Here is a 27,673-nt window from a genome sequence, read left to right as displayed (position 1 = left end):
GCATAATATATAAATCATGACGACCAACGAGCATACTATATAGCTCAAGACCGCCAGCGACGAGAATATATAAATCAAGATTACGACAGAGCATAATATATAAATCATGACGACCAACGAGCATAGTATATAAATCAAGACCACAAACGAGCAGGTATATAAATCATGAACATCAAATCCACGTCCGAGCACAGTATATAAATCATGAACATCAACGAGCATGATATGTAAATTAAGCCACCAACGAGCATAGTATATGAATCAAAACCTGAAACGAGCATTGTATATTAATCAAGACTGCAAACGAGCATAGTATATAAATCAAGACAATCATAGAACTTAATATACAAATCAAGACCACGACAGAGCATGACATATAAATCATGGCAACCAACGAGCATAGTAAATAAATCAAGACCACCAACAAGCAAAGTATATAAATTTTGACCACCAAGGATGACAGTATGTAAATCAAGTTCACCAACGAGCATAGTATATAAATAAAAACCACAATTGAACATAATATACAATTCAAGACTACAAACGAGCAGAGCATATAAATCAAGACCACGATCGATCATAGCATATTATTCAAGACTACGACCGAACACGTTATATAAATCAAGACCAAAAACGAACATAGTATATAAATCAAGACTTCGATCTAGCATATTATATAAATTATGACCACCAACGAGCAGAGTATATAAATGAAGACCACCAACGAGCACAGTATAAAAATCATGGCTACGACCGAGCATAGTATATAAAACAAGACCTCGACAAAGCACAGTGTATACATCAAGACTACGACCGAGCATAGTATATAAATAAAGACTACGACCGAACTTATTATATCCATCATAACCATCAAAAAGCATAATATATAAATCATTATCATCAACAAGCTCATTATATAAATCAAATCCACGTCCGACACAGTATATAAATCAAGACCACCGTGATACAAATCAAGACCACCATCGAACAGAGTATATAAATAAAAACCATAACCAAGCAAAGTATATAAATCATGTCGACCAACGAGCATAGTATATAAATCAAGACTACGAGTGAGCATAGTATATAAATCAGGACCATTAACTAGCATAGTATATAAATCAAGACCACCAACGAGCAATTATAGAAATCAGGAACACGAAACAGGATAGTATTTTAAGAAAGACTACGACCGAGCATAGTTTTAAAAAAAGACTACGACCGTGCATAGTATATAAATCAAGACTACGCAAGGCACAGTATATAAATCAAGACTACGCAAAGCACAGTATATAAATCAAGATCACCAACAAGCACAGCATAAAGATCAATACCACCAATGAGCATAATACACAAATCAAGACTACCAACGAGCATAGTATATAAATCAAAATCACAACCAAGCATAGTATATAAATCAAGACTGCAACCGAGCACATTATATAAATCAAGACAATAAACAAACATAGTATATAAACCAAAACCGCGACAAAGCATAGTTTATCAAATTTTGACCACCAACGATCATAGTATATAAATCAAAACAACGACCAATCATAGTATATAAATCAAGACCACAAACAAACAAAGTATACAAATTAAAACAACGACCACCACCGATAATAGCATATAAATCATGACCACCAAGTAGAAAAGTATATAAATTAAGACCACCAACGACCGTGCGAGGGATGTATATCCAGTCAAGGTCGTTAAACACTTCCATTTGTTAGCACAGTATATAAATCGAAACTTTCTACAAACATAATATATAAATCATTATTATCAACATCAGCACAGTATACAAATCAAATCCACGTCCAAGCACAGTATATAAATTATGAACATCAACGAACATGACATGTAAGTTAAGCCACCAACGAGCATAGTATATGAATCAAAACCTCAAACGAGCATTGTATATTAATCAAGACTGCAAACGAGCATAGTATATGAAACAAGACCACCATGGAACATAATATACAAATCAAGACCACGAGGGATCATGATATATAAATCATGACGACAAGCGAGCATAATATATAAATCATGACGACCAACGAGCATACTATATAGCTCAAGACCGCCAGCGACGAGAATATATAAATCAAGATTACGACAGAGCATAATATATAAATCATGACGACCAACGAGCATAGTATATAAATCAAGACCACAAACGAGCAGGTATATAAATCATGAACATCAAATCCACGTCCGAGCACAGTATATAAATCATGAACATCAACGAGCATGATATGTAAATTAAGCCACCAACGAGCATAGTATATGAATCAAAACCTGAAACGAGCATTGTATATTAATCAAGACTGCAAACGAGCATAGTATATAAATCAAGACAATCATAGAACTTAATATACAAATCAAGACCACGACAGAGCATGACATATAAATCATGACGACCAGCGAGCATAGTATATAGATCATGACGACCAACGAGCATATTATAAAGATCAAGACCACCAACGACAAGAATATATAAATCAAGATTAGGACTGACCATAATATATAAATCATGACGACCAAGGAGCATAGTATATAAATCAAGACCATCATCGAAAATAATATACAATTCAAGACTACCAACGAGCAGAGCATAGAAATCAAGACCACTATCCATCATAGCATATTATTCAAGACAACGACCGAACACATTATATAAGTCAAGACCAAAAACGAACATAGTATATAAATCAAGACTTTGATCTGGCATATTATATAAATCATGACGACCAACGATCATAGTTTATAAATCAAGACCACCAACAAGCACAGTATATAATTAAAGACCACCAATGTGCACTGTATATAAATCATGGTTACAACCGCGCATTGTATATAAAACAAGACCACGACAAAACACAGTATAAATCAAGACTACAACCAGCAAAGTATATAAATCAACGATCTAGCACAGTTTATCAATCATGACGACCAACGAACATGATATATAAATCAACACCACCAACGAACACAGTATATAAATCAAGACAACGACCGAGAACATCATATGAAACAAGACCACAACAGAGCATAGCATAGAAATTAAGACCACCATCGAGCAAGGTATATAAACCATGACCACCAATTAGAAAAGTATATATATAAAGACCACTAACGAGCACAGTAAACAAATCAAGACCACCACCGAGCATACTATATAAATGAAGAACACCAACGAGCAGAGTATCTAAATCAAAACCACGACCGAGCATAGTATATAAATCAGGACAACAACCGCACATAGTATACAAATTAAAATAACGATCACCGATAATAGCATATAAATTAAGACCACGACCGAGCATAGTATATAAATCAAGACTACGACCGAACTGATTATATAAATCATAACTATCAACAATCATAGTATATAAATCATTATCATTAACAAGCACAGTATATAAGTCAACACCACGACCGAGCACAGTATATAAATCATGACCATAAGTGAGCTAAGTATATAAATTAAGCGACCAATGAGCATGGTATATAAATCGAAACCACGTCCGAGCACAGTATATCAATCAAAATCAAGAACAAGCATGCTAGATAAATCAAGTCCACGAACGAGCAGAGTATATTAATAAAGACTACGAGTGTGCATAGTATATAAATCAAAACCATTAGCAAACATAGTATATCAGTCAAGACGCCAAGCGAAAATAGTATATAAATCATGACCACCTATGAGCAGAGTATATAAATCAAAACCAAAAACGAGCATAATTAATAAATTGGGACCATGACCGAGAATAATATATAAATCAAGACCACCAACGAACATGATAAATAAATCAAGACCACAAACGGGCATAGTTAAGAAATCAAGACCACGATCGAGGCTAGTATATACATAAAGACCACCAACTAACAGAGTATATAAATCAAGACCACGACCGAGCATAGTATACAGATCAAGATCACAAACGGTATAGTAGATATATCAAAACCACAGACGAACATAGTATATACATCATGACTACAGAATGAGTATATTATATAAATCAAGACCACAAACGAGCATAGTATAATAATCAAGACCACAAACCAGAATAGTTGATAAATCTAGCAAACAACGATCATAGTATCAAAAATGTGCAAAGTATACAAATCAAGTTCACAAACGATCACATTTCATAAATCAACACCACAAACGAGAATAGTTTATGAATCTAGCCAACAATAAACATAGTATATAAATCATGACAACCAACAAACAATGTATATAAATCAACACTACGACCTAGCATAGTACATAAATCAAGACCGGAATCGAGGATGGTATATAAATCAAGATCACTAACGAATACAGTATATAAATCAAGATCACTAACGAATACAGTATATAAATCAAGATCACTAACGAACATAGTATATTAATCAAGACTACGACCGAGCATAGTATATAAATCAAGACCACCAACGAGCAAAGTACATAAAACAACACCACGACCGAGCATAGTTTATAAATCAAGACTAGTACCGAGCATTTTATATAAATGAAGGGAACTAGTGAGCATAGTATATACATCAAGACAATTAACGAGCATAGTATATAAATCAAGACCATCAACGAACATAGTATATAAAGCAAGATCACTACCGAGGATAGTGTATAAATCAAGACCATTAACGAGCATAGTATATAAATTAAGACCATCAACGAACGTAGTATTTAAATCAAGATCATTACCGAGGATGTTATATAAATCAAGACTATGACCGAGCATAGCATATAAATCAAGGCTGCGAGTGAGCATAGTATATAAACCAAGACCATTAACGACATTAGTATATAAATCAAGACCATGACTGAGCATAGTATATAAATTAAGACTATTAACGAGCATAGTATATAAATCAAGACCGTCAACGAACATAGTTTATAAATCAAGACATCAAACGAGCAGAGTATATAAATCAAGACCACATACAAGCATAGTTAATAAATAAAGACCACAACCGCTATTCGAAATTCATAAATCGATTGAGAAAAAAACAAATCCGGGTTATAATCTTAAACTGAAGGAAAAACATCAAATATTAGAGGAAAACAATGACACAACAGAAACTCAACACTAAAATGCAACACACACAGAAACGAACTATAATATAACAATGGCCATTTTTCCTGACTTGGTACAGGACATTTTAAGACAAATGGTGAGTTGAACCTGGTTTTATGGCTAGCCAAACCTCCCGCTTTTATGGCAATGTTAAATATAACATTAAAATGACAAGATTACATGATAGGACTACAATACAAATAAAGGGGAGAACATACAGGACAGAGACACACACAAATAATAACTATCAAAAGGTACCAGGCTTATAATTTAATACGCCAGACGCGCGTTTCGTCTACATAAGACCCATCAGTGACGCTCAGATAAAAAAAGCACGAAAGCCAAAACAAGTACAAATTAGAAGAACATTGAGGACCAAAAGTTCTGAAAGGTTGTGCCAAATACGGCTAAGGTTATATGCCTCGGATAAGAAAATCCTTGGTATTTAGAATAATTCATACTTTTGCAAACAGTAAATTTATAAAAAGGACAATATAATAGATATGCATGTTAACATCGATGTGGTGACTAACTACAGAATAAAAACGAATGCATAAAACAACCTAAATCAGCACATAAAAAAGGCACAGCCGAACAACGTATTATATGTTTGCCGAAATTCACTAATAAGCACAGTATAACCATCTAGACCACGACCGAGCATAGTATATGAATCAAGACCACCAACGAAAATAGTATATAGATTAAATCCACCAACGAACAAAGTATATAAAACAAGACCCACGACCAAGCATGGCATATAAATCAAGACCCAAAAAAAGGGCATAGTTAAGAAATCAAGACCACGATCGAGCATAGTATATACATCAAGACCATCAACTAACTAATCATATAAATCAAGACTACGACCGAGCATACTGTAGTATACAGATCAAGACCACAAACAGTATAGTAAATTAATCAAGACCACAAACGAACATAGTATATGAATCATGACTACCGAATGAGCACATTATATAAATCAAGACCACAAACAAGCATAATATAAAAATCATGACCACAAACGAGAATAGTTTATAAATCTAACCAACAACGAACATAGTATAAAAATCAAGACCACAACCGTGCAAAGTACTGGTATATATATCAATTTCACCAACAAACATAGTACATAAACAAACACCACAAACGAGCATAGTTTTTAAATCAAGACCACAAACGAGAAAAGTTTGCATTGCATGTTTATATCAGAATAAGGTCCGTGTGAATTTGCACGTTTAATTAGTTACAAAGGTGTTACAATGCAGACTTCGATGTTGTTGATGTTATTCCCAGGACCTCCCTGGTATAATAGCTTCATCCAGAAAATTGGCCTGTTGAATCTATGTAGTTAAATTTAATCTTTAGAAGTTTAAGCGTCCTAAGGTCAAATTCTCCAGTCCTTTGAAAATCTTGTTATTTCTTAATTAATAATGGAATAGGATAATAGAATGTTCTGGACACTTCAGTGCAGAGATGTTAACGATGATGTCTTGCGATTAAGATGTCATAAACGATGTCGACATTGATATTTTTTACCCTGACAAATTTCTTTACATAGTTTTTGACAAAATGAAATATGAGTACCCTTACACCATTAAAATATGTCAGCCATGTTCCGATCTTTGGATGAGACTACTTGCATTATTATATCTTTTTGACCAAGATTATGGTTATACATATTTATTACAATAAAATGAATTCTACAAATGCAGCTAACGTGGAATGCTCAGTTTTGTAGTTTTGCATTAAATACGGGTACCAGAAGTTTGAAGACATATCAAAAACAAACATGAAAGACAGAATTAAAGAGTAAATTCTGGTTTCTTACAGACAAGTATCCTGTAAACAATCTGTGGATGTTATTTTGTTGTAAAACTTATCATATTTTGTCGAAATTAAAGGTGGCAAAGAGTACCCTCATCATACCTTTTCATTTGGAAAAATGTCCTTTATGACCTCCATTCGGTGTGGAAACCCACATAGATCAGTATGTGCGAATAATTGTATTGTAGGATTTTGGGATCTTAGGTCTCATTTTGTATTCACCATATGGAATGGAGTGTTGTTCGGTTAATATGAAATTCATGTGGGAATGGGGACAATATATCGTTGATTTTTGATAGCTCTTCCCTAGTGACATCTCGATAAAGACTTTCTGTTTTTGTAATTTTGTTGGCAATTCGCTGCTGGTAAACTTTTCCAGAATCAAACAGAATCGTTCAGAGTTATGTCGCGTCATCTGACAAATAACACTTTAAAACATCGACACTTATTTTACAAAATGTCTAATCGAACGCAAAATTATATTTTTAATTGGCTAAAGTGCACATAATATATAAAACCCGGCAAAATAAAATTAGGAATGCGGGCATAAGTCAATAGACAAAAATGTTCACCTATAGAAGTGATATAGGACAAATTTAAAATTTATGAATAATGCACATTTACCATGAAACGAAGGAGGATATTATACTGTTCAACGTTATAAAAAAAGAAAATATTATAAATTCACATAAGTGGATTGAGTAACAATGTATTATTACGCAAGAACATATGTTATTTCCTGATTTCCGGTTTTCTGGGGGATTTAATAGTTGTTGTTGTTTTTTTTACTATTATTAGTAACAGTGCAGGAGGATATTTTAAATTTCCTACTTCGCATGGTTCTGTTTGTTAAGTTGTAAATAATATTTTTTTAATTAAGAATTAAAATAAGAAATGATTAGCTTTAATAATTAAAAACATCTCACCAGATGCGTATGATATCTCCGTCTCTACTACCCATAACTAAAGATTTTCATTAATAAGTTTTACTTAACCTATAGCTGTACAATGGAGTCTAAGGGGATGCAACTAGAGTATAAATCTTAATATCTGAAAACTATACCATGGCTATCTATAATTTTCACAATTATACCATGGTTTTGTTGTATCTGGACATCGAAGAAAAAAAGAAAGAAAGCAAGATCTGACCGCTGCCGGTTGAATTTTTTGACATAAGAACAACAGAGTTAGCGCGGGGCCACTAAGCTAACCTGCCCGCTTTGCACCAGCCGATATAAATGAATGGCTAGGGTGGGAATTGAACCCACATACGCAAACTCCGTTGTCTTATACATTTAAATGAACAAAAATTCGATCCAAGAACAACAAAAAAAAAAGTAGTTAAAAAAATATATATAAAATGCATGTGTTAAGCTTTGTATTCATGTGTATATTATACTAAAAGATATAAGTTGATTTTTTTGGTTATTGAGATGTATACTTTGATTGTATTCCAATAGCCTCCATTGTACAGCTATAGGTTTTTAAATTATTTGTTATACACTGCTGACATCTAGAATTTAACGAGGTTGCTTAAGTAAAAATAATAATGTTAGGCCGTTAGAATTATATCGCGTCTGGTAACTCTATATAAAGGTTCATTTTTAAGGACTATCTATAGGAAACATGTTATTTTAATATAGAAAATTTTGAAAACCTTTTTAATTAATGTGCGACTTGAGCTTAAGATACAAATTAAAACATGGTATGATTCATTCAAAATCTCATAAAGATTCTAGTGAAACAAGTTTCACAGAATTATTTATTAAAATCTAAAAATAAAAACATTTCGAACATTTTGATAAAATGAAATAAAATAAAAACTTACCTTTTATTCTGCTATTCTAGATTATGCAGATATCTTTAAAGATATACGAAATCTGTAGTCCCTTGCAGCTACGAAATTCATGCTTACCCTGAATTTTTATTATAGCGTTACAGTCCTACACATGCGGCTTATGTCTGTTTTTGTTTTTTGCATAGCATATCCAGAACATCTAATTCCTTCAGCATTTATTCGTCTGTAACGTTATGCGACACTAATGTAAATGTACATCCATCGCTGTCGAAGAATCTTGTCTAACTGATATTTCCGCTGTTTCAGAAGCCCATGCTTATTTTAGATAGTAGGCGGAGCTTTAAGTGACTTTGTCTCGTGAGGTTATTGCTAGGGTTTCGACAACAGCTTTATTATAATTTACATTACACTGCAAAACTATCCAAAAGATATGAAATATCTATAACTAAACCTTTATCTCAAGATTAAAAAGAGATCAACTCTTGTACATAACTATAAAGAAGAGCGAAAAGCGTCAAGTTTAATTTCAATATCTGTACTGTTCACAATTTAATATACATATATCGAAGCTGTGTTGTATCTTTAAGTAGGTGTAACAGCAGTAGAAGATCATATCTAAAAACTCATCATGTGACTTCTATCTTCTCAAATCATAGATATTATTTTGATTACAGCTCACCATTGGGTATAAACGCCGTATAGTCAATTCCGAACTTTGCTATCTATCGAAGCGAGGTTGATAAATACCGTCAAAATAATTTCCTTCACGAACGAGTTGCCGTAAAAGTAAGCATGGTATGCTTATTTAACAAAGATTGTCGTGAGTGATTCTTGACAAGAGCTGTACACTATTAATATTACACGAACACCTAAAACGACTGCATTTTAAACGACAACATTTTCTCATAACGTACGGTCACAATTTGTTTTCGAGTACGCCCTTCACTGTTTTATTTTTCTTCCAGTTTGTTTTGCACACAGTCTTAGTTCCTCGATATTTTTCAGTAGTTTATGCATCAGTGTATTTAAATAAAAGGAACGAGTTGTACTGTTACAGTTATAGATGTATAAAGATTGCTAACCGAATTTCACTACTGTATCATTCCGTTCGTTGTCCTTAAAGTGTGTTTGTTTAGTATAGTTCATTGCAAATTCTTTTTCGGTTGACCAATTAAAGTAGAATTACATGGTTGAAATATATGTTAATACCGCGTGACAAATTCTTTAAGCTAATCATTGATTGGTTCATTAAAGCTTTTTTTGTATAGCCCGCTGTGTTTTAAGTTTCGTTTTAGTTTTTTATTTGCCATGGTTTTGTCTGTCTTCAATCGGCTTGTCACTTTTGGTTGCACCCTTGGGCTGTTCTTCCATTTTCAGATACCATTTATAACTTTGGAATGGTTGATGCACCAATAGTAAAACTCTACCGACACATCTGGTCTCCAACTGTTTTGGAGTTCATGATATTCCTGTTGACTTTATTCTCTTTGTTTGCTCTATTTGTATTATTTGAATTATCAATCTGATGAATTACTATACACTCTAAGCCAAGTACCATACTTTTTAAAACACATTTTCAAATAGCTTTTTTATAAAAAAAATAATTATGCATAGAATAGATATGAACAAAATTCTAATGACGAAAAATATCAATGTAATATTCAATAGGATTATTTCGACATTATAAGTTATGTTGCAAAATACTTGTAACAGTGAGTAGTTTTATACACACTTGCCCATAGTTGGCGTGGCAAGCTAAAAAAAAAAACAAAAAATCAAAAACAAAAATTGTTGGTAGTTTTATAGTGTTTTAGATATATATATAGAGATTTGCACAACGATACTAATATAAGATGGTATTATACGAAGATGTTGTTAATAAATCGTGTTGACAAATATTTCGGCTTAACAAATAGCCTTCTTCAGTGTCAATTATTTTAACAATAATATTGTTATAAATAGTATTGTTAAAATAATTGACACTGAAGAAGGCTATTTGTTAAGCCGAAATATTTGTCAACACGATTTATTAACAACATCTTCGTATAATACCATCTTATATTAGTATCGTTGTGCAAATCTCTAGACTTATATAATTTTTTTCCTTATCTGCACAGTATCGTCTATTCTGGACGATCCGGTACATAGTAAATTTGCTGGTTGGTCCTTTTTATAGACTTCTATATATATATATATATATATATATATATATAAACAAGTCTAAATTGAAAACAACGTTCAAACCTATGATTGCGTTGGATAAAAACCGCGATATTTATACGTGTGCATGCAAAAACAAATTTCTTGTTAGAGGGGTCTAAATACAGCACAAACAACATTTTCCAAAAGACCAAAAAAGTGAAAAAGTATATTTTAACAAAACGCATTTGACTAACAGGTTGAACAACAAATGTTCTTAAACCCTGCTGACTGCCATTGGCGATTGCCAAATAAACGGATCACAAGGTGTAATAAATGGATCTTAATTAAAAATGTAATACCAAACAGAAAACAATAAACTTGCGGCAAAGATGGTATACCGCAAACAAAGGTGCAAAGACTTTTGTACACCATATCCGGATTTCGACAATTAATGTCTCTTCAGTGATGTTAGGAATCGAAACAGTATTTGGAAGGCCATGTAATTTACCTCAATTTAGGTTAGACTCTCGAATTTTGAGGAGTCAAATTAGGTTGAACGGATCATATAAACCCGAAGGCAAATATAACACAAGCCCAAACGAAAAAATATAAACAAGTCTAAATTGAAAACAACGTTCAAACCTATGATTGCGTTGGATAAAATCCGCAATTTTTATACGTGTGCATGCAAAAACTAATGTCTTGTTAGAGGGGTCTAAATACAGCACAAACAACATTTTCCAAAAGACCAAAAAAGTGAAAAAGTATATTTTAACAAAACGCATTTGACTAGCAGGTCGAACAACTGATGTTCTTAAACCCTGCTGACTGCCATTGGCGATTGCCAAATAAACGGATCACAAGATGTAACAAAATGGATCTTATTATTAATTTATTACCAAACAGAAAACAATACACTTGCGGAAAAGATGGTATACCGCAAACATGAGGTGCAAAAATTTGTACATATAAAATATTTATATATTGATATATATATATCAAACCTATAGTTGCTTATTTATATTGATTTATCAATTGTTAATTAATGAACGTCTTTTTGCAAATATTTCATGTGATTGCGTATTTATACATCCCACACATCCAAAGGATGCCCATAAAGGTGACTATTATTATTAGCCTCAGTGAACCTTTAGGAGATGAAAGTCATATGACCCTTCAATTGAAAAAAAAAATATTAATATGTTTTATATGCTTGAAAAATTTTACTAGAGATGACCAGGATATTGACGAACGAACGTATCTCGACGAACGAACGTAATAGGAGCGGTAATTGTATGTTTACAAAACGTACTTTAAACTTAACGATGTTATTATTTTTATGGCATGTAATCATGATAATAGACAGGAACGCATAAAATATACCGATGTAAAAAGGTTTTCATAATATATATGAAAGACGTTTTAAAATCTCCGCAAGTGTTACATATCTACGATACAATGTGATTATTATTGTTGAAAGCATGATGAAATGTACATCATACATAGGACTATTCGAGCGCACCGACGACTTTTGCAATGCTCAAACAAATATTTATGCAGGATTTGGAATATTTGAAATTATTTATAAATTATAAGATTACTGAATTACTGTTGTCGGATCTTATGTTTGTTCAATATTTTTTATTGTGTATTCAAGTTTCAAAGCCTCCCCCATCCCGCCAATGGTGACTGGGGAATAGTAATATAGTCATTACAGGTCTTCTTCCGATCCGCAGTAAAATCTTTTCCAAAGTTGGGCGTCCGTTTGGCAATGAAGGATGTACAAGTAGGAGGCTACGTCCGGACAGAATGGGGACGTTAAATCCGATTCCCTCGTGTAGAAAGATTGTCAAACCCTTGCAACAATTCTGTAGGTGGCCTTTTGCAAGGATACATTTCTGTCCCTATCCAATAAACCCTCGTTTTGCAATAGCAATCTAAACTTACCTGACCTGTGGTCTCTATTACATTGTATATTGTTAATTTTTTCTCGTCCTAAACATGTATGAACTATTTGCCACTAGACGTTTAGCAACCAACAATAGATCAATCAATCAATCAAGTTTCAAACAAACAAATCTATCATTTTACAAATAAAAATAAAATATTTTGAACCAGTTAAAAATAATGATTTCGGGTTTTTTTATTTATCATATTTGTCAACCTCTGAGGATGGCAAAACTTATTAAGTGTAAACAAAAAAACACTAGTCATAAGAGTAAATAACGTTTTTTTAAAGGGGATTTGAATTTACACAAGAGTCCATCAATAACGCACACGAAGACAACGTTAAAGCCTTACATGTATATAAAGTGTAATCCTATCCAGTATGCACATACTCATGGCATCCTCTGAAATCTTTTTTTTTTTTTTGCGATTGTTGAAATACGTTTCGATGATTTAAGTATTTCAAGTTTCATTGACTTCACGAAATACCCAGAAGGCAAATGATATGATCGATAATCAATACTATTTAGAAGATGGTACGTCAACCTTTTTTTTATTTCGGAATGTTGATATACTGCCTTTCCGTTTTGCTAAGCTCACGTGGGAAAATAGGGTATTTCTGTCCTCCCAATAATAAACCTATAGGTCTTTTTTTATTAACTTTTAGAATGTAGAAACGATTTCGTCTAGTGATATACTTATTGATATAGTGTATAAAACAGTAAACATGAAATCATTGGCAAATACGTTATTTTGTACCTATCAAAACTTAAGCTTTTCCCCAAAATTTCCACATGAGTAGCCATAGTAGTTGGAAACATGTCACAAAAATTAGTTGCTGTAAGTATGTTTAAATCAAAATTTCAAAATTATATTCTCCTTATATTATCAGATTTTACAATAATGTGATACTCAGCAAGATGAAACGTACTTTAGATCGATAAGTATGCGTGAGTAGGATGATCTGGTCCAACTTCCCTAGAGTTATATCCTTTTTTACTCATAAAGTTGGACCCTAACTAGTATGCAACTCATCTAACGTGGTTTTTTGGATAAATTGAGCATATACATGTATCTGTTGTTGTTTTCGGTTTGCAATAAGAAAATGTAATGAGCATCAAAGATGCAATAGCCGAGTTGCAACTCCAATTTTATTATCAATATATCAATATACTTAACTTCAAAGCCTTTTGGAGTATCAACTTTTTATCACAAAATATTCGTAAAAAACTCTTTTGGCTACACATTATTTTTAATTTGGGCAGAGGTTCTCTGCATCCAGCCTAATTCGACTGTACTGGGGATATAAGCCAACTAAAATAAGTGAGAAAAAACAAACAGATTGAAATTGATAATTAATCATATCAATTATATAAAAAGCGTCAATATCTATGCTATCACCCTTGTATTAACTCCGTAACGCATTTTGATCCCTTTTGGAACCTTATTGTCAAAGCAGAGTCTTGTGTATCGAATACACCTTTTTCTATTGTAGAAAACATTACATTATTAATCATCAATACAAAGTGAGGAGTTAGCTACAGAGACAGGAAATATCTCATGTAAACTTAATGCAGACGATGCGAATTACTTAACTTCAACAAGCGTTTTTATGTTAAGATTTATGTTTTTCATGTTCTATGTATAAACAGCAGCTCCCGTTTTGTACGATGCGTCAAGTTACGCTTTCGTACGTTCGTTCATCAATATCCTGGTCATCTCTACTATAACACAAGTGTACTTGGTATTTCTTGTAAAAGAAAGTTCTTTATCTTATCTTTAGGAAAGCACCGCTATTGAAAAGTTGTATTCCCGTTCTCTAGTTCGCAGATAGGCTTTGCGTATGCATCGTAACCACAAGACCTATCAATACAAAAAGAGAACTATATTCTTCTACAGTATTACATCAATACGCTGCGGACCTATAGTTGCTAACTTCTACGTCATTTGGTATGTAGTTGAGAGTTGTTTAATTTGCTGTCATACCACATCGAAATCGTCTTATTTTTATATTTGATTGAGATTTTCTTCTGGATAACTCAAATATTAAACACATACTTTACTTCTTCTGTATTCTGTTAATGTATATCTTTTTGAACTTAGTCAGATGTAATTAAGACAAGTAACGAGAAAATCTTTACGACGAAAGAAGCATGGCAAACCATCCGACAACTAACAAGAAGAAAAAACATGACACCAATAAACCAAGCGAACAACACCATATGCACTCAATATCTTACGTTCTGCCATACAGCAATTTTCAGAATAAGCATGATACAATTTCCAAATATCTACTTGTTTTCCATACCTATTTTTTTTCAAATTGCTGTTCTGTGCATTGTCACCGAAGCTTTAAGTGCTGTTGTTTTGATTTGTTCCCATTATTAAATACCGTCCTTGTAGAGAACATACCAATTATCGGAACTAACATTGATGTGTTCTAATAGTTTATACATGATTAAGCATGTATTGCTAACCATTTATGAACACTTATAATTCTACAGTCGGTCGATACATATATTTTGACATTGTACAAAGTCATGCTTTTCTTGGACTGCTCATGACGTCTTCACACTAAATCAATTTAAGGTGTACTGATTGATATTTAATTTGGGAAAATTTTATTAATATTTCATATGAAGCTTTGGAACTAGCTTGCCATAACTGCAAACACTCTTAGATCAGGACATTGTGTCCTTTGGCTCTCTGTTAGTTGTTTTTTTTTGCTTAGTATCGATTTGATGAGTCAAACAATTCCAACTGAATTAAGGTGTTTTTTTCGGGGTGCTGTTTCACCACTGTTCAAGGTTATGGGAGGATTAAGCAATCACAAACATGTTTACGCTGCAACATCTTTTTTTTAGCTGTCCCATTGGTTTTTTTGTGGGTATCTATCTTCCTTAGCTATTTTCATTTATTGAGTTAAGCATAAATTAAGGTCGGTTTTTTGCTTGATTTGGATTGATGCACATTTTGGACATACCTTGGATCTGTTACAGCTTACTATACGGTATGTGTTTGCTCATTGTTGAAGGTCGTACGGTGACCCGTAGTTGTGTATGTATTAGACTTTCTTTCTCTAGTGGAAAGATGTCTCATCGGCAATACTTACACATATCATCGTTGTTAAAACGACCAAACTATGTCATGTTTTCCATTAAATTGAACATTTAGTTGAACATTTTTATTGTTGTAAAAATATAATTTTATTGCAGGACGTTAATCCTTGATGGATAGTAGGTCAGAATTAAAATAAATATCGCTGAATGTTTATGTAACACATTCAAAAATACGACATAATATTTTAAGAATCCGAAAGAAAACTCACGAATTTCTAAGATTATGTTTCAGTAAAGATATATAAAAAAGACTTTCAAAAGTTACAAACGCTGCGAGATATTTATCTTTTAAACTTCCGAGGTGCTATGCAAGTCCACGTTTTGTTTACAATCATATAACAAAGCAAAATAGGGTGTGAATAAATAAAATTTATCAGCAGCTTTTAAAAGGTCAAATAACGTGTGAAAAACATATGAATATGGTTTTATTTGAGTAATTCATAAAATCAATACACTCTGAAGAAGAAAACGCATTCAGAAATCCATCCAGCTTCTATTAAAACAGTTTTATATTATCATCCAATGTCCTTGTTCTCCAGGGTCGCCTTTCCAACCACGAACTGTTCCAGATGGGTCGTTTTTCATATAGACAAACCAGTCAAGCCACTTTTCTGGTGACAACATGTAATACCCATCAGAAAATCTGATTACTTTCCACTGTCCACTAGAGCCAGGATTTCCTTTCCACCCATTCAATCTAGCCTGTGCTCCACTTCTCATGTACACATACCATTCAGACCATTTCACTGAACGCAAATAGAAAGTATTGTCTGCTGACGAAATCGTATCAAAGAGGAAGTATCCTTGATTGTTTAAATTTGTTGTTCCAGTTATTGAACCATACTTATCATTGCGCATATATGCATACCAGGTTGGCCATTTTTGGGTCCGAAGTTTACGAGACCTTTCCCCTAAGAATGCCAGATTCTGAAAGGCAAGTTGACATTTGCCTAAATACTTCGAAACTTCAGGCAACTCAGATGGTTTCAAGTGTACAAAGAAAATAGCTTGTTGGTATGTGGGATTCGTCAAAAACGTTAAGAAGTCTTTGTCGTTCGTTTTCATATTCTGAATTACGTTTTGAATGCTATTCGCTGTTGACACACTATGTCCTGCTTGTTTGACAGTGATGTACATTTTCCACAGAACGGCGGATCTAAGGACAGTCAGCTTTACAAAAAGTCGCGTGTATTCAATTGCCCGTTTGACCTGCTGCTCATCTTGGCTTTTTGAACTGTCTCTTATCTTTGATTGTATTATTCCGAGGAATTTAACTCCAGAATAGATAGGAATATGTGCAGACAGAGCAGAAGGTTCATGTTCCTGTAAATCGGTAATTCCGTCAAGGTATGCTAATGAATCGCCAAATACTTTCTCAGTACCGTATGCTTCTGCTCTAAGGTTGGAATCGTCGAACTTTCTAAGTGCTTCATCGATAGCCTTCCTAACAACCGATCCAATGTCCGTATCACCGCCACCTATTGAGCTTACCAATCCAGATATCACCGTAAAAATGCTACTTATTATCGGACCGACTTTTGGAATCAGTTCTGTAATTGATGATAGGATGTCTAATGTACCAGAGACGATTTCTGCGACATCACCACTTGTCAAAGATGGAGCTGCACTACCGACGGCGTCTATTGTTGAGGCAATCCCGTTCAATCCATCGTCATCTGTAAGATATTTTTCTATTTTACCTAGTTGTTCTTTTGCTAATTGTTGATTGGCCTTTAAACTTGATCCGATTTTTCCAAGCGATGTCTGTTAGTTAGCTTCTGTCGCAATGAAAACCAACATCATCAAAATCCATAGCAGAAGAACAGAACGCTTTTGTACTTTCATGTCTGCAATTAAAAATAAAAAAGATTTTACTAAGCTGAAAATAAATAGATTTAGTCTGTCCGTGTACATTTTCTTAGTAGACAAGGAAAACAATTATTAACTTTTTAGACTCGGGACAATTTAATAGCAATACCCTGTAATCACCAACAAAGTTGGGGCACGTATAGTCTCAGATTGCTTTGAAATTTTGTGTGTTGGTAGCTTTCGACAAACATATTGGAAATATATTGACAAAAATTGTGTTTCTGTCCCCATTGCAATGGTCTCCTTGGATTTTGGCTCAAAATTTAATTTTTTGAGGTAGAAAAATTACCATTTTCAGGCAGTTATCATGCACACATTTCAATTTAACTGAATATTGTACCATTTGTTCGTTAAAATATAACATTTAATTAGTTAGAATAAGGATTTTGTCAGAAATGGTTTCAAATATACCCATACTTTGAAAAGATAAACTGTTCAGAACGATTATTGCTTTTATTTGGTAACAAGGCTAAATGCAAGAGCTCCAGATCATGTCAAAAGTTCTTAGCAACGACCCTTACTTGATATAAAAGTACCTATCAACCATACATGTTTGGGTTCAGACTAATATGAACTGTTTTATAGATCCTTTTTGAAAGGTGAGGGGTCAAAATCGTTACCAAAGACTAAAGACGTCATTCTCGTGTAGTTGAAAAATGCCTAGAAATCATCAATGTTTTGATCCCTTGTGACAAAATTCCGAAATTTTGAAACTAAAATGTAATTCTTTCTTTCAATAGAAAGTCAAATTCCTTTTAAGAACAGAAATAATCTACTGGCATGATTTTACTCATGTATATTTCAGTTAGTCATCAGCCATGTTGTCTCCTGTCCTGCCTTAAAACATCATAGATATTTTTTGTTTGTATTTAGTGTTCATGAAACTTTAAATCATTCGAAATAAGTTCTTAGGCTGTTTTTTTCTGGCATATATATAGGTTTACAACACAGGTTAAGTGGTCAATATCGTCACAGTAGTCTGTAGTAGCCTTTTTTAGTATTTGGCATAACTTTTTAAAATTTTGGGTCTTCAATGCTCTTAAACTTTGTACTTCTTTGGCTTTATAACTATTTTGATCTGAGCGTCACTGATGAGTCTTATGTAGACGAAACGCGCGTCTGGCGTATTAAATTATAAGTCTGATACCTTTGATAACTATTTGTACACTGTCCGTCTGAAATATTTCCCTTTAAAACTGCATTATCAAATTTTATTAAACCTAACAGTGATAATGCATAGCATATATTCTGTAAAAAGCACATATTCTGTTGCCACCTGATAAACATTATGGCTAGTACAGGTAAAAATAGAACAATGAAATTAAAAAGGTAGTTCTTGGCTTAATTTACCGATATATTATGGTCGGTAGGTGTTGATCTAACCTAAAATTTTCAGAACAAAAATTAAATGTCAGCTTTTAACAAATTACAGTTATTCTATTTGAAAACTATTTTAGATAGAATATAACCAAACTACTAAAAATAACTTAAAAAAAACGCCGAATTGTACCGTGTTTTTATTGGCCTGGCCTACAGGGCAAATTAAGCTTTTCTGATCTCTTGCCATCCGCCATCTTCGTCTGTAAACTTGTGCAAAAATCTGAATCTCTGAAATTACTGGGCAAATCGGAACCAAAAGCTTATCATTCTTATGATAAATAGATACTATAATATAGAATAAATATTTGATTTTGCGTTTGTGCTTGAAATGTTATTCTTTTTTTATTGTATCAATTTAATGCAAACATACCAGCTGAATCATACAGCATCCTTGGAGGTAATCTAGCATATTTAAGCTATTTGTATTGAAAACTTTTATAGATAGATGGAAAATTTAATAGCAAACATTTCCAACAAGACTGTTTAATCAACATGACCGCCATTGCCCATTGTCTCAATTTAGGCGTTATGCCCTTAAATGACGACTGTTACTAATTTTTAAGTCGAATTAAAAGTAATCTTGAAACTGCAATAAATATAGAAAAACTTATATAACAAAATTTATTAGCCAGGCAAGATCTACAAGAAAGTCAAATCTGGCATGAATCTTCAGTCAACATCCCCCCTTCTAATGATGATTGTATCCTTTGTGTTTTGTTAAACTTATTATCGATAAAGAGAAACTGTACACAACTAAAGCAATCAGCAAAAACAAGATGCTGAAAAAACTATAAAACAGAGAGAGAGAATTCAAACTTGAAACATCAAAGTCGGTCAGCTATATAAGATCTACAGACATGGGAACATGATAAAAACCAGTTTGTCTACTCCTTTTGAGTTACTGCCCTTCAGTGAAATTTTTCTCCGATTTAAGTGTTTTTAACGAGAGCAATATTAGAAAGAGTAAATTGTAATAAGCAACAATGTCAAGCAAAATAAGATTTACAAATAAGTGAATTGACAATCGGCACATATTACCATTCAAAGTCATTTTTGCCTACTTTTGTTTTTTTGGCAATTATTAAAAAAATGTTTTAGTAAAAGAGTAACTATAACAAGAAGGAATAGGCAGAATTAAGATCTTTAAATTAATTATCATTTTTATCTCATTATGGAAGTGTTTGCTCTCATTTAAAATAACAATATTTCTTTAATATAGAAAAACAGAAAGCTAAAACAAATGATGGAATCGATAAAAATGACCGGACGGCAAATATGTAAATGAAATGACATTGATTCAAAACTTGTAGAACAGGTTAAATTTTACTTTGAGTTGTTTATCACTGAGGGTGTGGACAAAAATAGCGCAGAAAAACTTATCGGACGTAATGACAGGAAACTGACGGATGATGATAGACAAAATATAGAACGACAAATTGACGTTGATGAATTAAGAAAGACAATTAAAAATCTTCAGAAATATAAGTCTCCGGGAAGGGATGGGATCATATCAGAATTTTATCATATATACTGGGAACTTATCAAAACGGATTTCACTTAAATAGTTAAGGAAGTATATGTAGAAAATGAACTCAGTAAATCGCAATAACAGGGAACGATACTACATAAAGAAGAGGAGCTAGAATTAAAAAAAAAACGGTGCCCTTTAAGCTTGATGAATACGTATTATAAAATTATATAAAAGATATTGGCAGAGTATCTAAAACCGTTATTAAATAAAATTATTCAATCGGATCAAAAAGGGGAGAACTATTAGTGATGGAAATAGACTTTTACAGGATATTATTGAATATGTAGCACATGAGGATATATAGGGATTAGTTATATTTCTAGACCAGTAGAAAGCTTTTGATAGAGTCGAATGGGGTATAAACGTTATGGAGGGCTTCAATTTGGTAATAATTTTTGTAGCTGGACAAAAATGCTTTTTCAAAATGCCAGCTATGTATTAAAATAAATGGTTTTCTGTCTAAATCATTTTCAATACGCAGATCAATCAGACAAAGATGTCATTCGCGCAAATGAAGAAATACAAGGAATCAAAATACCAACGGTAAACGGCCATATTGAAACTAAATCATCAATGTTTGCGGACGATAAGCAACTTTTAAAAAATCCGAACAATTGGCTGTAAAAGCCTTTGAAGTGTTAGAAATATATGAAAAAGCATCCGGTTTCAAAATAACTTTGATAAAACAAAAGGCTTGTTTATTGTTTATTGTTTAAAGGGCAAAAAACCAAGTTTCAAAAAATATCCTGTATCAAGGATAACATAAAAGATATAGAGCTGCCCCAAGCTTATGACATTTATTACAGTAAAATATAGGATTCCTTAATTGGCAAGATAAAAAACTGTATTCACGTTTGGAAAACAAGACCTTTAACTTAGAGAGGTAAAGTATTGATTATATAAAAAAAACAATTAATACTTATTTTGGGATACGAGGTTGCGATGAGGGGTATACCTAATGAGTGTGATAAAGAAAAAACAACTCAATGTTCTGTGATTTTGTTTTTGGCTCTTAAGTCAGCCTTGTCGACAGAAAATTATGTTGTCTAGATAAAAGCTTCGGGGGAAATCAAAATGATCAGTTTGAAAAGTTTCATAAAAAGCAAACATGTAAAATTAGTTTTTAGAATTTAAGAAAGTACAACACAAAGATGGAATGCAATTGCCAAATACTGGCTAAAACACTTTGACAAAACATTTGGTATTGCATATTTTACCTGTAAAGATCTAAATGGAATTAATATTAAGTATATATGTCAAATTTGTACTAAAAGATGGTTACTACATGGTATGAACTTAAAAGTAAAATGACCGAACGTTAACAAAATAGCATTCTTTAAGAGAATATATTTTGTAACAAAAAAATAAATAAATGTACTAGTGCATAATGTGAAATTAAATGGAATAGAACATTTAATACGGAACTAGACTTGCAATCAGTCTAAAAAAAGCTTCACAAGCTGCCTGTATCAAACAATATTTTCCAATTCCAATGGAAATCAGTACATAGTATACAATATACTTAATTTGAATTGAATAAATTCGAAAGTCCGATGGCCTATGTAAATTATGTGGCAAATGTTTTGAAACCCAAGATCATTTATTCTATTATGGTTATAAAATTCAAAACGTCATTGAAGAAATAAAAATATTGCTATCTCTGTGCATACATATACCGCTGAACTTTGTTTCCAAAACATGATTATTTGATATAATCAAGATCTTCATGAAACGGAAATAAATATTGGAAATTTTATAGTGTTTTCGGGAAAATTTAGTATTTGGAAAGGTCGGAACGACATTAAATTCAACAAAACAGCATTTAATGAAACATCTATCGTCCTTATTTTTGAAAAAAATATGAATGATTTTATCAAAATGATCGCTTAATAAAAAAAACAACTGTTACACTTATTCGGAATAGGTAAATTTGACCGTTTATCTCAAATATTTTAATTACTATTAATAGTCGGAATTGCTTATTCTTTCCTTATTATTTGCTCTTTTGTAGATATATATATATATGTACATTCTTATAAAATAACTTATGCCTCGGTTTTATAGTTATAGTTATCATTTGAATACAAAAGGCACACTTTGAACTAAAGTATTGTTTACACCTTCATTTTCCAACAATCGCCATTTTTTATATAAGTTAATTTTATAATTTATATTTAATACATATCTATATTACATACTTCATAATTGTATTATTTTGTTTGTAATAGTATTTTACTCACCACAAATGTGTTTCTTTATAAGTGCACATACAATTACTTCACAATTATTCCTTCATCGAAAATTCTAAAGTGTTTATATACTTTACTACCTTAATCTTAAAGCACGTGTCCTGTCCCTGTCAATATCTAACAGGCATTTAACCTGGAACACAATTTAAATAACAAACGATTTCATAATTCACTGTACAATCTGTTATACACAATAAAACAAAATGTTTCTTTTGATGAACACATTATAAGACTTTTATTCGCATAGTATCGAAATGCAATATGCAATTTAACAAAATAATGGTTTCTGATTAAAAAATAGAATTAGCTTGCAGTCTTTGATATTTGAAAAAAGGGAGGAATTGACAACCTGGGACCAAGAGACTGCATTTTTTCATGAAGTCCCAGGTGCGACAAATTGTCATTAAATAAATAAGTAAATGAATAAAATTTATATTTGGTGCTAATAATGATATATTGGACTATCAAACTAGAAGTCTGCGCTATCATCCAAAGGTGGTGTTTATTAATCTAAACAGGAGATATTAATCAATTATACAAAGTGTAATGCAAATACGCATATACTTAGTATAGCAAATACCACATCACATGTGTGAATATTTTGTACAAACAATTTGCAGTCTAGGGATTATAAACAAACAAATACTATGCACAGCTACATTTGTATCAACCATACACACAAGTAAAGTCACTATCTGTTGATCCTTAAAAAAAATTACCCAATCGTTTATTGACTGGTAATCAAAATAAGACTAATGACTGGGAGGGCGGAATCGAAAGGTTAAAAGAAAGGAATTAAAAAAGACTAGCGCCACCTTGTTTTCACATCAAAGATAATAGGTAGAAGTAAATATTTTTTCTACTGCCGTGTTAATTAGAAAACAGAATTGAAATAGTGAGAAATGAGTTTTGGCTATTGTATAGAAATAGCGAGAAATTTGGAGGAAACTCATAGTGATGAGCAAAATTTCTGTGCAAAATTAAGCAAGGGTTGGTCTTCATTAATACTATTTTGAAAATTCCAGAACCATAAAGTACCCTTAAAAAACGCAATTTTTCTATCAAAAAAGCTGCGGCACCATATGTGTTTTGCAGTTTTTATTCACACCCAAAGGTTTTGAAAATTCACAATTTGAGAGTTTTATCAACGGATTTTTTATAGTGAAAACGCAGAACCAAAAATGGCTACCATTGTCATTTTTCTTCTTAGTGCCGTCGAATTGAATATTCTGTATACGGTTCACATGAAAAAAAACATAACAGCAATGATCAAATCTTAATTTCAGCCGTTTGTACATAATGTATAAGTGTATATTTCATAAAATTTTGTTTCGCTCTTGCAACTGTTTTCATATATTCCTGACAAAAACATGTACTTTGGACATAGTTATCAAATGATCAGCCTCAAGTCTTTAGTAGACCTAAATCGAAATTAATTAATCAAACAGCTCTTTTTAAACACAGACAAACAGTCAAAATATTCTGGTATATGCCCCCTAGTCTTTAAAAAGTAAAATTTTCTGCACCTGTTAAGAAAGTCATCTTAAATGATCAACAATTGTATCTTTAATCCACAGATTTGAACGTAAGCAGTAGGGGTATATAGTAATCAACTAATGCAAAGGTTGTCCGATTTTATTTCAGTATATCTCAGTATAGGTTAAAAGGAAGTAATCAAAGATGACTGGCGCCACCTAGCTTTTACATCAAAGATAATAGGTAGAAGTAAATTTATGTTTTGCTGCCCTGTTAATTAGAAAATAAAAATGAAATAATGAGAAATGAAGTGTTGGCTATTAGTGTAGAAATAGCAAGAAATTTGGAGGAAACTCTCAGTGATGAGCAACATTTTCAGTGCAAAATTAAAGCAAGGGGTGTTCTTCATTCATACTATTTCGAAAATTCGGGAACCATAAAGTACCCTTAAAAATTATATTTTTCTATCAAAAAGGCTTCGGCACCATATTTGTTTTGCAGTTTTATTCACCACAAGGTGTTGCAAATTCAGAATTTGAGTTTCATTAACGGAAATTTTATCGTGAAAACGCAGAACAAAAAAAAAGGCCACCATTGTCGCCTATGTAAATAATTACTTCATTTTAATCGAAAACTTATTTGTAGAAAAATATGTAAATGCAACCTTCGATATAAAAGAGTTCAAATATCAAATTAAGGAAAACTGAAACCCAAGGGACGGGCCCGAACAAAGGAGTATGGCCACGAAGTGCCGATATTGGCTCTATGGGGTGACAAAAAATAAAAGAGAAATTAAAAACCAATTTTTCAGAGAACAATTGAAGGTCTTTCCACCAAAAAGGATCTATTTTGATATGAAATATTAAAATTTGGTTTAAAATGTCAATTCCAGAGTCAGCTTATTGTACGCTGATTCCAAAAATATTTGGTTTCTATACAAAAAGATATAAATAAGGGAGATAATTGTTTTACTTCCGGTTTGAAAAATGTCACTTCTGGTATTGTTTGATAGTTTTCTTGACACTGATTCCAAAAATATTGTTCTATATACTTTTACATTAATTTAATACAAAATTGGCTACTTCCGATTTACAAAAGGTCACTTTCGGTTGGCTTTTTCAAGTTCAAATGTCTTGCAACCTAATGCAAAAAGTCCCATGGCTTTATCATGTACACTTATGAGGTAAAAGCAAAGGTCAAAATCTAGAACGTTAAATTTACCTATGACCTTGAGCTCAATTTCAAGGTCATAAACCAAGGACCTCAAATCAAAAGACCCAAGGTCTTAATTATATATGATAAATGAGTTATATCACCATACGTGTAATTTTGAATGTAAGGGAGAAAACTCCCATTAAATGTCTCCGTACGCTTTCAACTCAAATTTACCTGTTACGACATATCGCAACTAACAATTCTGTAAAATATTTTGTCGATATCTTATAAGATTTCTGAAAATTAGAGAAAACAAGCCAAATCAAAATTTTGAACATGACCTTGACCTTTGACCTTGACCTCATTTTCATTTTTATGGACCAGGGACCTCAAATCAAAAGGCCCTAGGCCCTAGGCCTCTTTCACTTATGGATTTCCAGTAAAAAATACATTTCACTTAAATTAAATACAAAAGGGGAAATAAATCTCTATACGGCTTCGGTCAAAATAAAACAGAACATCATGAGGATATAACGAGCAATTTGGAAAAAAAATTGTTGGTTTTTTATATGGTAGCGAAGCCTTAGAAATAACAAGAAAAACAGTGATCGGGGAGTTAACTCTTATATGGGAAAGTATTCGGTTAAGCGGTGTCAGTTTCAAAAGCGTATAAACTGTTCGATATCATATTCCAAATATCTAAGTGACATCTTGCGAAACAAAAAAACAGCGAAGGAAAAAAATAAGCCGGAAGAAAAAAAAATTAAAAACCAATTGTTCAGAGAACAATTGAAGGTCTTTCCACTCGAAACGATATATTTTGATGTGAAAAATATTAAAACTCGGTTAGAAATGTAATTTCCAGCGCCAAATGATAGCTTATTATACGCTGAATAAAAAAATATATGGTTTCTATACATTTTTGTTTGAAATAAGGGAGATAATTTGTTACTTCCGGTTTGAAAAAGGTCACTTCCGGTATCATTTGATAGTTTACTTGAAACTGATTCCAAAAATATATGGTACTATGTACTTTTACATTAAATATGGACAAGAAAAAGCTACTTCCGGTTTACAAAAGGTCATTTCCGGTTGATTTTATCAAGGTCATATGGCTTGCAACTTAATGCACAAAGTACCATAGCTTTATCAGGCATACATTAAAAGTTAAAGCAAAGGTCAAAATCTAGAACGTCAAATCAAACTTTGACCTTGACCCCAATTCCAAGGTCATGAAACAAGGGCCTCAAATCAGAACACTCTAGGTCTCTACTATATATTGCTAATGAGTTATATAACCATACAGCTAATATTAGATATAAAAGGGGCGAAAACTCCCATAACATGTCTACATACCCTTTCAACTAAAATTCACGTGTTACGACATGTCGCAACTAACAATTCTGTAAAAATATTTTGTCGATATCTTATACAATCTCTGAAAATAAGTGATAATAAGCCAAAATCAAAATTTAGAATATGACCTTGACCATTGACCTTGACCTTATTTTCTTTTTTTTTGGTCTGAGGACCTCAAATCAAAAGACCTCAGGTCTCTATAAGTTATGGTTTTTCAGTTACAAATGCACATCACTTATATCAAATGCATAAGGGGAAATAACTCTCATATAGAGTCTCCGGATAGCTTCGGTCAAAATTAATCAAATCATCCTGAGGATATAACGAGCAATTTGGTAAAATAAATCAGTCGATTTCTTATGCGGTTGCGACGTATAAGTAATAACAAGAAAAACACTGTTCGGGGAGGTAGCTCTTACATCGAAAAGTTTTTGGTTACGCGGTGTCAGTTTCAAAAGCATATTAAGTGTTCGATATCATATACCATATGTCTAAGCGACATCTTGCGAAACAAAAAAACAGCGAAGGAAAAAAAAAATTAGGCGGAAGAAAAAAAATAATAATCAGAACAAAACCAATAGGTCTTTCCACGGAAAAAGTGGAAAGACCTAATAAGGTGGATCCGTTATAGCTAAAACATATCTACGTATATCGTTTTTTTGTTATTATAGTAAAAATTAATATTTTTGTGACGTCATTAATGTGACGTCATTAATGTGACGTAATACCCG

At 32.5% G+C, this 27,673-nt stretch overlaps 1 protein-coding gene across 1 annotated transcript; it reads right to left on the bottom strand.

The window, feature by feature from the left end:
* Window positions 1-16,331: 16,331 nt before the first annotated feature.
* LOC127733369 (toxin CfTX-A-like) lies at window positions 16,332-19,581 on the bottom strand. Its single transcript, XM_052242739.1, has 2 exons — window positions 19,543-19,581; window positions 16,332-17,687 (listed from the first exon to the last, which is right to left on the bottom strand). Exons 1-2 carry the CDS (start codon window positions 19,579-19,581, stop codon window positions 16,431-16,433), a joined length of 1,296 nt encoding a protein of 431 aa, XP_052098699.1. The 3' UTR covers window positions 16,332-16,430.
* Window positions 19,582-27,673: the final 8,092 nt, after the last annotated feature.

This window comes from Mytilus californianus, unplaced genomic scaffold (genome assembly GCF_021869535.1).
Source record: "Mytilus californianus isolate M0D057914Y unplaced genomic scaffold, xbMytCali1.0.p SCAF_3, whole genome shotgun sequence".
Lineage (NCBI taxonomy): Eukaryota > Metazoa > Mollusca > Bivalvia > Mytilida > Mytilidae > Mytilus > Mytilus californianus.
The sequence above is the reverse complement of the archived record's forward strand: the minus strand, read 5'-3'. Positions and strand labels throughout refer to the sequence as shown.